Source organism: Patella vulgata, chromosome 9 (assembly GCF_932274485.2).
Source record: "Patella vulgata chromosome 9, xgPatVulg1.2, whole genome shotgun sequence".
Taxonomy (NCBI): domain Eukaryota; kingdom Metazoa; phylum Mollusca; class Gastropoda; family Patellidae; genus Patella; species Patella vulgata.
In genome coordinates, this window is record NC_065887.2 from 13,607,211 (window position 1) to 13,620,759 (window position 13,549).

General features: G+C 38.3%; 2 protein-coding genes across 2 annotated transcripts; one reads left to right on the forward strand and one right to left on the reverse strand.

The window, feature by feature from the left end:
- Positions 1-9,177, forward strand: LOC126831912 (sodium-dependent glucose transporter 1). Its single transcript, XM_050562581.2, has 4 exons — positions 1-492; positions 3,017-3,129; positions 6,185-6,470; positions 7,634-9,177. Exons 2-4 carry the CDS (start codon positions 3,025-3,027, stop codon positions 8,749-8,751), a joined length of 1,509 nt encoding a protein of 502 aa, XP_050418538.1. The 5' UTR covers positions 1-492; positions 3,017-3,024; the 3' UTR covers positions 8,752-9,177.
- A 789-nt stretch (positions 9,178-9,966) lies between these two features.
- Positions 9,967-13,081, reverse strand: LOC126831917 (uncharacterized). The gene is made up of 3 exons (XM_050562590.1): positions 12,944-13,081; positions 10,807-11,493; positions 9,967-10,253 (listed from the first exon to the last, which is right to left on the reverse strand). The coding sequence occupies exons 1-3, from the start codon at positions 12,987-12,989 to the stop codon at positions 9,967-9,969; spliced, it is 1,020 nt and encodes a 339-aa protein (XP_050418547.1). The 5' UTR covers positions 12,990-13,081.
- Between the last annotated feature and the right edge of the window lie 468 nt (positions 13,082-13,549).

The window sequence follows — 13,549 nt, forward strand, 5'->3', positions numbered from 1 at the left end:
GCAATGTATTTAAATGTTTTAACAACCGGTAAGGGCGTCGGGACATTTACGCATGGTTGCGCGGATGGTTGTATATTAATGTCGACTGTGGATTCAGGAGTTACACACAAACCTTTCATGACATCGGACGAGGTTCTCAAAGGACAGGCCGTTTGTGAAGTTGCCTTGTGTTGATGCTTACTGGTCTACGTCAACAATAGGTGATATCGCAAACAATGTTGCTTTGGGGGTATATCCACCATTTTAAATCTACAAACCCGGAAAGCCAAAATATTGTGAATATGAAGCAACACAAAAGATGGATTCGCTGAAATACAACTGAACATACAACTCAAAATCTTGTGAAGGGAGCGATGTTAAATTTAGACAAATCACAACAATGGGGTATTAGTCTATCAAACGTCACCTATTTGGAATAAATTAGTAGTCAACCACAGTTGATCCTAACCAGACACTTGAATACAAAGTTCAACGTGTACTATAATTATAAAGGTAAGAATATTTAAATATTCCAGACTTAATTTGACGTAATTCATCAATCCACGTTTTCCTGGCCATGGATCATAGATTTAATATTGAGAGGTTTCGAGTGTACGGTCTGTTAACTTCAGTTTTTTGGCGTCTTTAGGTTTTCTCTTGTTTTAAAATGAAAGTAGCAATATTGTTATAAACAAAAACGCCTAGTCTTTGCGCCGAGTTAATACAATTGAACCCTACAAATCTCCACATTTCCCAATGTTTGAAAACTGTAATTCTTAAATTAGTTGGCTTCTGAAATAACGTTTGTTTAGTGACGTTATTGAGGGGATAAACAGTGGGCTTTTAGTAACGTATATTCTAAATTGATTTATAGACTATAAACTTTGCGACATGTTTGGATTATTAATTAGAGAAAAATGAAATGAAATGAAATGGGGTAACCGGTTTAACGTCCTACTGTTAATTAGAGAGAGAAAGCGAGAGAAATGGGGTTTATTGTCAACTTGACGTAAACTAGGTCATTTCGGGATTAACATAGTTCGATTATAATTCAATAATAAGCATCAGCGTAGTGGTCTTTAGTTGTTTGGGTGCGGGGGGGGGGGGTTGTGCGAGGGGATGGCCGAATGGTTAACACGTGGGTGCTGTATCATAAGGTCTGTCATTAAGTCAACTAGAGTGGTGTCGATTCTCCGGTTGTACGTGACAAGGATTAGGGTCGCCTTTCCAACCTCGTGGTTTTCTCTGGTTCCTCCGATTTCCTCTCACTACTAAAGACCCTTACGCGCAAGCGAATTATTGAAACAAAATTAAACCATATGTTAGTCCCGACATGACCTAGTTTGTGTCGAGTGGACGTTAAACCTCATTTCTCCCGGATTATAAATTATGTTGATGAATTATAATTTACGTCTATTGATAAAGCAGATTTTGAGTGCCAATTTGTCGGTGCCGACAGCCATGTAAAGGTTCCATCCCGATTTGAACAGTCTCAGAAATAAATAATCCTTGTACGTGTGAAATTGGCGTTGTCTCAAAGTTTCAGTTCGAAATATCAAGTCGTTTGGACGTGAACGTCAAAACCGTTTATCCGGACACGTAACCCTTCTAAGTTTTCGGGTCAATTTTTCGTTGGGTGACCTGATAATCTAATGCCATTCCTTTTGAGTTTTGTACAGTGCGTGACCCATGTGCTGTACTTGATAACGAATGGTAAATTTCACCTACACGTTATTTTTATAAAATAAATGTCTGGTTTTATCCAGACACCGTATAATACAGCTTGGGACTCCGGTCTACATTTCCAGAAGAAGACAGGCGATTTTACGTTTTTTTTCTACAACGTATCACATATATTGAGTTAGTTGCTCGGCCCCAGGGTAGAGGATTTTATGGTCTTTTTACACAAAATGAAGCATTTTTATTCTCCAAAATATCATCGAGATTGGCCCTTTAATTTTTTCTAAATAAAAATTTAATAATATAGATATGTCTCAGTGATACTGATAAAGTTTAAACAAGTTCGTTCGTTAGCTGGGTAACATCCGCTCCCAGCCGTGATTTAGGGCTATTCGAGCGTATAGAGCGAGAATGGGAGGCCAGAAATAGAAATTCGCAGCCATATCCCCGTAGTTAGAGGTGACAAAGTCGTGATTTTCGATAGCAGTGTGTGGCGACGATTATATAAGGGAGTGGCCCCTTTCCGTTTAGACGCTACGAGTGTTACACTTTATGATATTATGTCAATAAACAGCGACTTTCCTTTTGATAGCAGCGACAAAGATTATACAAGGCAATGACCCTTTTCGTTCAGTCGATACAGGTGTAATACGATGACATGTCAATAAACAGTGACTTGCCGTTTAAACTGATAGGGTTACACAAAGATTGCCCCAATTATCCAAATAATACCCAGGGCCATTCAATACTTTATTTTGACCTACATCAATTATGTTTACCCCTTTCAATAGAAACAAACATTAGCCATAATACCGTTTACAACCCTTACTTATTACCTAAAACGGGTTTGTGTGTAAAATAAATTTAATATTTGAACAGCCGGCTTACATCTATTTCGAATTCTAGCTTTAGCCTAATGGTTCTTCTACATGCATGACACTACTTGACGTTGTCTTTTCGTCCCACCCAAACGACTAGACACTATACCTTGACAGGCGTCCGACATCCCGAGGAACTGTCTTTTCCAACACCAGGATCAGAAAACCTCGCCGACACCTTGCTCACTAAGCCAACGGCCCACCTCCCACCCACACACACACAACCTTAGTCATACTCTGATGAATATTTAATTCATAATTGTCATATTACTAACTATATTTCAATGATAATTTTTTTAAAAAATGCTTTGAGGACATAAAAAGCAATGAAATAAAAAGACGCGGGGGGGGGGGGGGCTTTAGGACTTCTTAGGTCTTCCAACCACGATCGTAAATTCAGACTAAAAGGGGGGGGGGCTGGGCTGCAACATCCCATCTTCATTCATCATAATTATTTTATTTTTGTCTTTTTTTTCTAGAATTCAACATGGTGGCTTGCCCAAGAAAATCTCCGTTTGAAAGATGGGCAGACGCGGGCTATCGAACCCGTCTGAAGCAAACAATATATCTACTCGTAGCTAATATTGCCATGGTAACGTTATTTTGTTTTATTTTACCCTCGGGACTTTCAAAATAAATAATTTTATTTTGATCGCAGCGGTTTGTGAAATGTTTTGAAAGAGGAGATTGATATATTTCTTTTCAAATCAATCTTTTATATATCAATACATGTATCAATAAGGATTACACGTAGATGTTTGTGAGATGTTATTTTCAGAACTTTACAATAATAATATACTGGTGACAATAGATAAAGATAACTAACATGATGATGATCGAATTGGGTTATGGATTATAAAGTGGGAGCAACGTTTGACTGGACATGCCGGTCTATATACCGATGCTGACTGAGAAGGTTATTCAGGGTTTTCGACCGTGGTTCCCCGTTGTCGCAGGATATGACAATAGAAATGTACAATATACACCCACAATCACAACAAACAACACATATTTACAATATATAGAGAATCTCCTACCAGTCTTTTTTGATATCAAAAAATATCAACACAAGTTGATAAAGTAAGAAAAAACGAGGCTCTGCCGATTTTTTTTTTACTTTATCAACGAGTGTTGATATTTTTTGATCAAAAAAGACGAGTAGGAGATTTTATTTATCACCCAATCCCTTCTTACATGCACAAATAGATAAATATAATTCTTTGCTGTAGATTTAACTTTTACTGAACATTACGGCGTAGTGATACATCATTTTTTGACAGCAATTCTACCATTGCAAAGTCCTTTTTATTGACCGAGTGTTTCCATCAAGGTTAATTGAATAACAATAGTTCATTTTTAATAAAAAAAAGGTTACTTTTAATAAGAAATGAACTGTTCTTTGAAAATAATAAAAAGGAGTTCCTTTTCAACTGACCAATCAAATTCATGTAAAACGATATCTCTTAGGAGATATCGCAGTAGATTATGAAATATATCACACAAGCGATATCTACTGTAGAATGTATTATTGGGTGATAAACATCATTTCACACATTCACAATATACATCAACAATACACATCATTTTACACATTCACAATATACATCAACAATACACATCATTTCACACATTCACAATATACATCAACAATACACATTTACAATACACGTTCACAATGCATAATCCACAATATACATTCACGATACGCATTCACAATACACACCAACAACACACATTCACAATACACACCAACAACACACATTCACAATACATAATTCACAATACACATCAATAATACATATTCAAAATACATAATTCACAATACACATCAACAATACATGTTCACAAGACACATTCACAATACACATCAGTTTACACATTCAAAATACATAATTCACAATAAACGTTTACAAGACACATTCATAATATACATCTACAATACACATTCACAACACACATTAAATCGATTTTTACCTATGATAATCTTTTATCTCAATATTTTATCGTATGTTAAAAGTTTGTATTTGATTGCCCTCAACTGACCTTTTATTTAGTCAATTTTACATCAGACATCAAGAAAAACAAATACTGGTGAATAGGTGCGTTTTGGTTGTGTATAGTCATTTTCTCAATATTAAATCTTTATTCGGACAGGGGATCACGGTGGCTAAGTGGGTAAGACGCTAGCTCGCTAGCCTGGAGGTCGGGTGTTCGATCCCTGCATTGGCCGAGAAAGTTCATCCCGATTTTCCGGCGTGGTTCCCCCTTGTCAGTGATGCAGGACGGAGGGCCTGACAAGGACAGCTGTCTAGTCATTCGGATGAGACGAAAAACCGAGGTCCCGTGTACACATTGGCGTGCACGTAAAAGATCCCTTGACAGTTGGAATTCGATATAAGAGTAGGCCGTAGTGCCGCTGTCCGGGAAAAATTTCCCTCATAGCACACTGTATGGCGTATGCCCGTCTTCATTAGCCCAGTTCGGAGCAAAACAGTAGGACGTTAAACCCCATTTCATTTCATTTCATTTCATTTTATTCGGACATGTTAATTACAACATTGTTTTAATGTGTTAGTACACATTATAATAATTAAAGTGTTATTACAATTTAACATCTTTTTCGTTCTATAGATGCTTTACAAGGTCCCCTAATGTACATACATCACAAGCGGGTTCAGTCTTTATAATCGTGTTATTACATAAATTATAATAACAATAGATACACAGTTGACTTACATTACATTCTAACATAGCATCGTTTCTATAAGTTTTGTTTTGTATGTGGCTCATTTATTTGACCTCAAGCGAAGCGAGCAAAAAAAATCTATTAGACGATTATCTCCTACACTTAACAACTCGCCGCAAAAGGGCCATTTTGCTTGCTTATTAACATATTTTTGGTTATATTTTGTCATTTTTGGGTTACTATACTGTTACTGGTGAAGACACGAGGACCCTGTTGACTGATGATGATACAAGGTGGTTATAAATGGGCGGAATGTACGATAAAGTGTTTTTCCCTTGTCAATGGTGCATGAACAGCGCCTAGTAGATCAGATGGGACGACAAACTGCCCCCCCACCTCCAAACCACTTAAATGTTCGTTATCGTGCACCTATTGCAGTCTGTAGACCAGATCCAGAACAAGGGCTAAATTTTGGATGTTTGTGTTGTGTTGGGTTCACTGACATTTAATTGCTTGGTATGCTTATCTAAACAATATGTCCCACCTGAGTAGATTACTGTGATATAAATTGTTTAATTAGATCATGAGTGTTGACAACTATAAACCTGCCTGCCATTGGGAGTATCAAATGACAAAATTTTGATTTACAAAATAAAAAGCTCTTTTTATATAAAGTCTTTGATATCATTTCTGAGAAATCAGTTGTTTATTGCGTCCAAAAACCAAGTTTTACACCAAAATTCTATGGAATGTCTCATTCTCGGATAATTAGTGTGATTTTTCAAAATCAACTATTTAAAGATAGTTTTTTAAAAATTAAAAGAAGCCAGGTTGGAACCGAAATTACAATTGATACAGACATATACAAAGATATTATAAAGACACTTTATTGCCCAAAATATTTAACTGATGGTTATTAAAACTGCTTATATTAATCCATGTTTTTATACCTTTATTTCAGGGCTTTATATCGGCCCAAAAGGGAGCAGCCTTTCTGGATATTCGACTGATAACTAATACATCCTTAGAATCCGCTTCCTTCTTCTTCACTGCATATGCAGTGGGTGGTGTAGTCGGGGCTTTAGTGTTTGGTGGATTGTACGACAAGTTTAATAGAAATCTTCTACTCTACCTGACCGTACTCGGCATGTCAGTTACTGTTGTCATCATTCCATATTGTACAGCTTACGAAGCCATGTTAGTAGCTTGGTTCTGTAATGCCTTCTTTAAGGGAGGCTTTGATGCCAGTAAGTTTTAGTTTCTTTTGTTAAAATATATATATTAATACGCAGGAATTTAAAAGGAAATGAAACGGGGTTTGACGTCCTATATCGTCTGCACCAATTATGCTAATTAAGACGAAAATAGCTATGTGGACAATTATGCCCGGACAGTGGAATTTCCGACTCTAGGACAATTCGTCGCTGAACAATTCGTCCCTGAACATTCGTCCCCGGACAATTCATCTCCAGACAACTCGTCCCTAAGGACAATTCGTCCCCGTACAATTCGTATCAGGACTATTAGTCCCTAGGACTATTCGTCCCCCCGGACAATTCGTCCCCATGGACAATTTGACCCCTAGGACAATTCGTCCCCTAGGACAGTTTGTCCCTGAACAAAATTACTGGTAGTTTCATTATCAAAAACTGAATTAATCTTTACTTTTTATTCTAAATCTCAGTTTTGATCATAATTAGGGGACGAATATACCTAGGGGACGGATTTTCTAAGGACGAATTATCTTGGGACGACTACTCCTAGGGGACTAATTATCCGGGTACGAATAGTCCTAGGGAACGAATTGTCAGGAGACAAGTTGTCCCGGGACGAATTGTCCCGTACCCGGAGTTTCCGACTATTCTTCCTCCTCGAATACACACTCGCTCATTCTTTGCCAGCTCGCCCTGTGCCACTGATAAGTACAAACCAGGCAGAAAAATCACGAACTTTCTCGAACGATACCGGAAAATGACCTCCTGGTAACTGAGCCACCGACTGTTTCTATGGTTGCCAGCGCAATTCCATTGAAGAGATTTTGCCTGGATCGCGGACGTAAGGTTCAGAGAGAGAGGAGACATCTGGCTGTCAAAGTCGACTTACCGAACAACAACCGCGACCTTAACAAACGCATAGAAACAAACCAAATATAAACTATTCAAAAAGACTAAACAGGTTTGAGGCTGGTGTTTGATCCTATGAAACTAAAACCCGTTTCCCAGCGACAAATTTGCTTTTAATGTTGCCACCTGACAATAAAATAAAAGTTTCGTGTAAATTACACATCTACAGAACATCGTCTTTGGACGAAATTGTCCACCCAACTTCAATTTCGTTTGCTAACATTATTTTGCTTTGATGCGTTTTTGAAAAAATGGAAAATATAGACATACTCTCATTTTATTTTCAGGTTCTAACGCCGAAGTTGTTCGAATGTGGGATCTAGAAAGTCAGCCATATTTGTTCTTAAACAACCTTGGATTTTCAATTGGAGCTGTGTTTGGACCTCTAGTCACGGAACCGTTTTTGGTACCCAAAGAACTGGTGAACCGTGTCTTGAATTCAACACATGTGCTGTGTAGTAATGGAACTAATGTTAATGTCTCTACCCCTGCAGATTCAACAGAGTCATTTGGACACAGCTCTCCGCCGTACGAATTAAGCGCGAATTTCACCCTCAATGACTCAGCGTGCAGTAACTCAACAGAGACTCCAGACTTCGAAATCCGACTCCATTACGCATATGCCATTTCTGGCGCCTTAGCCTTTATAACGTCATTTCCGCTGCTTTATCAGACTTTCAGAAAAAGGAAACTCCAACCTACAAAGAGAACTTCTCCAGATCAGGAGGCTGTTCGAGAGTTACCTATACGTCATTATATCATAGCTATTATAATCATCATACTCACTTTCGTTTTCAACAACTCAATAGAAGACGCCTTTTCATCATTTCTCATGACCTTTGTGGTTAAACAGTTGAATTGGTCCAAGACCCAAGGTGCGCAGTTATCCTCCTTGTTTTTCGGGATGTACGTGATCGTGCGTGCTCTAGGTATTTTCTTCGCAGACTTGTTGAGTCCAACGCTTCTGTTATTCGGCTCACTGGCAATACTTTTATTATCAATTGCAGGTTTGACAATAAGTTCTATTTATTCTGGACATATTGGGGTGTGGATTTGTGTAGCAGCGTGTGGTTTTATTATAGGTGTCTTATTTCCAATCGGTGTGGCGTGGATTAATAAGTCAATTGTTTCAGTAAGCGGAAAGATGTCATCCATTATGTTAATGGGATCAGCTACCGGCAGACTCTGTAACCCTATTGTTTTGGGATATTTCATGGAAAAATTCTCGCCATTGTGGTTTTGCTATCTTACTCTTTCTGAAGCAGCGATATCCATAACGATTTTCGTCATGTCAACGATATACAGTAAGAAAGTTCTATCTACGGTACGTCGGAGGAACACAGGGGCCGTGGCAACAACAGATGCACTTCCTTTAAATGAAGGCCCTGCTACAGCTAATGGCTAACTTGTAGCTGCGAGGCCGAGGATTCATCGCCTCAAAGCGCACTGTTGACCCATATTATGTCATATACGTGGGACTCACCGGACTAGCATCGATATTAATAATTTTATATCACGGGTATGAAATTGTTATAGATTCCCAATTTGATTTTTACTAGCATCCTCTATAGGAACAAGGGTTCTTAGAAAATAGAGTTTTGTGAATTATCCGGTTAGTATTATACGTATTCAGTAAAGGATTAATCCTTCCAACCACAGCCCATCAGGAGTTCTGAGTAGTGTATGGTGGTCCCCACAATTCCTTAATCAACTTCAGATTATGCACGGGGTGTTTCAATTAAATAAATGTCGTGTGAAAAAAACAAAAAACAAGTGATACATTGGAAATTTAGAATACGAATTTAATATACCGTGTGGATAGATATAGCCTGTTAAATTATTTGTATTATTTGTTATGACGGATATAAGTGAACGAATCAGTCCATAAGTGCTCGGTACAAACGTCACGTTTGTCATTTATTTACGATTGATACTACTATCTCTCTCTTCCACAAAACACTGAATGATACAATTATCATATATTTGTTAACAGGAGGAAAGGGTGGGTTTTTTTTTACTTTCTGGGAATCTAGGTATATTGCTCAAAACTTTCTGTGAAAGAAGTAAGTGCAAAATAGAAGTCTGTGCTTATATAATTATTTATCTACATTGACCTGAATGAACACGTGTGCTACTAATCACTGACAAAAACTGACAAGGAAAAGTTACGTTATAGATACGCATATTCTACATATCATATCCAAAATTTAAATGATTTTATCAACAATTGAATAAATCATGGATAATTGAAGTTTGACTAAAAAACGCTTTTGTTGGTTCTTGTCGGTGATTAATTATTAAGACCGGTTTCGTCAAAATTTAATTTATCCATAATTTTCATGTGGACGGATATTGTCGTCGCCCCTGGACGTCCGTCCGTCCGACCATAAATTAATTGTGACACATTACAGGTCACAATTCTTATCACTATTTATAAAATAAATTAATTTGAATTTTATCATTAGAGTTCTATACTTGTTTCGCTGTTTTATCATTATAGTTCTATACCTGTTTCGCTATTTTATCATTAGAATTCTATACTTGTTTCACTGTTTTATCATTAGAGTTCTATACCTGTTTCACTATTTTATCATTAGAGTTCTATACGTGTTTCACTATTTTATAAAATATTGGTTATCGCGAAATACTGAGCTCCCGGGGATGGAATTAAGGCATGAGTTTCTACAAAATCATAAAGTTCACAATTATTGTTGGTGACTGACGTATTAATAATGATTGCCTTGCAAGTTTCAGAACGGAAACACTCGGTCGCGCATGACACGAACGTGGTTGATGTGAGGATTAGTAGTGGTGGAGCGTTGACTGATGGTCGTTTGTCGGCGCCTTTCAGTCCAAACATCCTGGACTTAGATGGTAGATGGTCGTCAATATTACACATGAACGAATCTGAAAGTTGAAACATTAATCTAATTTAGATAAAGATTAATATTTCGTTTCGTTTTTTATACTATCTATAATATCCACTACACGAAGTGTCAGGTCTAAAAGTTAAAGCCGACTGCAGATTTGGTCATAGGTCACGAGATGTAGACAGGGCTAGCGCTAACCCTAACCCCGTCAACAATCACGTCCCCTAATCATATTTACATCTCGCGACATAAGGAGAAAATCTGCAGTGGACCTTAACTTTTTTCTCTTACCCTGCGAAATAGGATCTGTGTTTGCATAGGTCATGCATTGTGCTATGGAGGATATTTGCTATCTGCTCCTCTCATACAAACAAACTAGACGCTGTTCCTGGGCAGGCCCCCCGATGACTGTTGACTGTTAGAATCGGAACAATGTCGCCCCCCCCACACACACACACACACCACCACCACCACCACCACCACCCTAAGATTTTCTAAATATTTGTTGCGTAGTGCTATATTTTTCCCGGGGGCAAACCTCATACACATGAGCACACATTCGCAATAATTCTAAAAGAATGACTACATACCTGACTGGGGAATTCGTGCTTTGTTACATTCGATCAGTAAGTCAGACATTTCTGTTGCGAAATCAGCATAACTCTCTAAAAATGCCACACATTGCATTCTACCTCGAAACCTGTCGTCAACATTATCAATGCTGCCTCCCAGACGGAGAATCGATTGACCAAAGTCACTAGCCGGTCTGGAACAACTATCAGGGACTGATTCGGATAGGTTGTTTAAAATTAAGGTCGTTTCCGTTGTGGATCTTTTTATAGCGACGTAATTCCAGGTCGCTGTTGAAAAAACGTGGCTGCTTTGAAGGCTTGCGCAAAGGCCAATTGAGGAATCCCATATAGTGAACTGAAGTTTGTCGTCTACCAGCACTAGGCTCATGTTGCAGACGGCTTTCAATGCACAATCTCCGGTAAGGTGAAGAATTGTACCAGACGAGAACTCCTCGACAAATACTAAGAAGGCGAACGTAAACGTCGTTTGAAAATATCGTTGGAACATTCTGAAATCCAAATAGGATGTATCTGCACCCCCAAATTTCGTAGCTTCATTGGTTGTGCTAGGGTGTCCATCACCGAACTCAAAACATACGTCATATTGAGCTATTTCCCACATCAACGGTATAAATGGGACCATATCAAACCCATAGGTTACATTATCCAAAGGCCAGAAATGAATCGGGGCGTATTGTCCAGAAACTGAAAAAAAACCCCAAAAAACAAACAGTAATACATATTTGAATAAAATGACAAAACAGGTATGATTTCTACTGTCTGGACCATGATTACTACTACCCGGGGCATGATAAAAAGGTATGATTTCTACTGACTGGGCCATGATACAAAGGTATATGCTTTCTACCGCCCGGGCCATGATAAACAGGTATGATTTCTATTGCGTGGGCCATGATAAACAGCTATGACTTCTCTTGCCTGGGTGGGGGACCACGTGGCTAAGTGGGTAAGACGCTGGCTCGCTAGCCCGAAGGTCGTGTGTTCGATCCCTGCATTGACCGAGAAAGTTCATCCAGATTTTCCGGCGTGGTTCCCCCTTGTCAGTGATGCAGGACGGAGGGCCTGACAAGGACAGCTGTCTAGTCCTTCGGATAGGACGAAAAACCGAGGCCCCGTGTATACATTGGAATGCACGTAAAGGATCCCTTGTCAGTTGGAATTCGATATAAGAGTAGGCGATAGTGCTGCTGCCCGGGCAAAATTTCCCTCATCGCACACTATATGGCGTATGCCCGTCTTCATTAGCCCAGCATAGGAGCAGAACAGTAGGACGTTAAACCCCATTTCATTTCATTTCATTTATTGCCTGGGTTATAATAAAGGGGTATGATTTCTATTGCCTGGGGCATGATAAACAGCTATAATATATGATTTCTACTGCCTGATTGGATCATACTGAACGGAACTGAACCATTTGTGGATTGATATTACGATTAGAGAGTCAACTTCCACAATATTGTATTTTGCGAGGGATTACAAATTCAAGACGATCAGAAACTTTAGTGAGTTTGTTCGTACATGAAAACACACATATCGTTTCATAAAGTCTGTCATTGAGTCAGCTGGCGTGGTTTCGAATCCCCGGTTGTACATGGCAAGGAGTAGGGTCGCCTGTTCAACCTCGTGGGTTTTCTCCGGGTCCTCCGGTTTCCTCCCACTGCTAAAGACCCCTACGTGCAAGCGAATTATTGAAATAAATTGAACCGTATGTTAGTCCCGAAATGACCTAGTTTGTGTCGAGTGGACGTTAAACCTCATTTCTCTCTCTCTCCCTTATATCTTTACAGCATGGACCAGACAGTAAACCCGAGTGTTTACAACCACCAAATTTATACCAGATGTTATATATCATGATTGATACAGTTTTTAGACACATAGGCTACATTTTAACATCCGAACAAGGAGAAAAATTAAGTTTTTTTTAAATTAGAAATTATCGCTGTTAATCTTTTCGCAGAAGCAACCTGCCATCTGTCTTTCTCACATTTCAAAATATGTTCTATACTATACTCGAGTCTTGGTGCAAGTGGTGATATACCCATGGTGTTGGCTTCGGGCATCGCCAAGTCTCTGCACGCAACGGAAATAGGCTGATTATTTAACGGTACTGAAAACGTATGGCATAAGGACTTACCTAAACCAGCACTGAAAATAGCCAAGACATACTGAAACAGAACCATCTTGATGAAGAGGTGAACCAGATATGAAGATATCCTCTAATTGTTATATTATTATATACGGTACAATTTATACAAACAAATTTTCTCCAAAATCTATTTCCTATCGATATCTTTTGTAAAAAACGGGAATAGAGATAATCGATTTCTGATGACAAATCGATTAGCTTGCCTTCCAATATTTACAATTAAAAATGATTTACGCTTGCTTCTAAGACGCGAACAAACATTAATGATTAATTAACGATTTGATGGATGAAAATAATTACTGTTGGTTTCTTATCAAAAGAATGAGGTCGGTTTTCTTGAAAAGGATATTTCAATAATCGGACTGTTTGTTTATGTGGGTTATATTTTTTATAGGCAATCAATCTAACGTTGTAACATTACTCTCTTTATACATGTTTCAGATGTTTGTTGTCACGAGAAATGTAATTTAAAGATTCATTATCTTATTTTGGGGAGAGAGAGAGAGAAAGAGAGAGTGAGAGAGTGAGAGAGAGATGTTTCAGATGTTTGTTGTCACGAGAAATGTAATTTAAAGATTCATTATCTCATTTTGG

Bases quoted from the DNA above. Each gene is read 5' to 3' on its own strand.
- LOC126831912 (XM_050562581.2), top strand. From the start codon at position 3,025: ATGGTGGCTTGCCCAAGAAAATCTCCGTTTGAAAGATGGGCAGACGCG. The intron at 3,130-6,184 runs GTAACGTTATTT...CCTTTATTTCAG, and splicing joins TCGTAGCTAATATTGCCATG to GGCTTTATATCGGCCCAAAA. The intron at 6,471-7,633 runs GTAAGTTTTAGT...TTTTATTTTCAG, and splicing joins TAAGGGAGGCTTTGATGCCA to GTTCTAACGCCGAAGTTGTT.
- LOC126831917 (XM_050562590.1), bottom strand. From the start codon at position 12,989: ATGGTTCTGTTTCAGTATGTCTTGGCTATTTTCAGTGCTGGTTTAG. The intron at 11,494-12,943 runs GTAAGTCCTTAT...GTTTTTTTTCAG, and splicing joins TATTTTCAGTGCTGGTTTAG to TTTCTGGACAATACGCCCCG. The intron at 10,254-10,806 runs GTATGTAGTCAT...TTCAACTTTCAG, and splicing joins AGCACGAATTCCCCAGTCAG to ATTCGTTCATGTGTAATATT.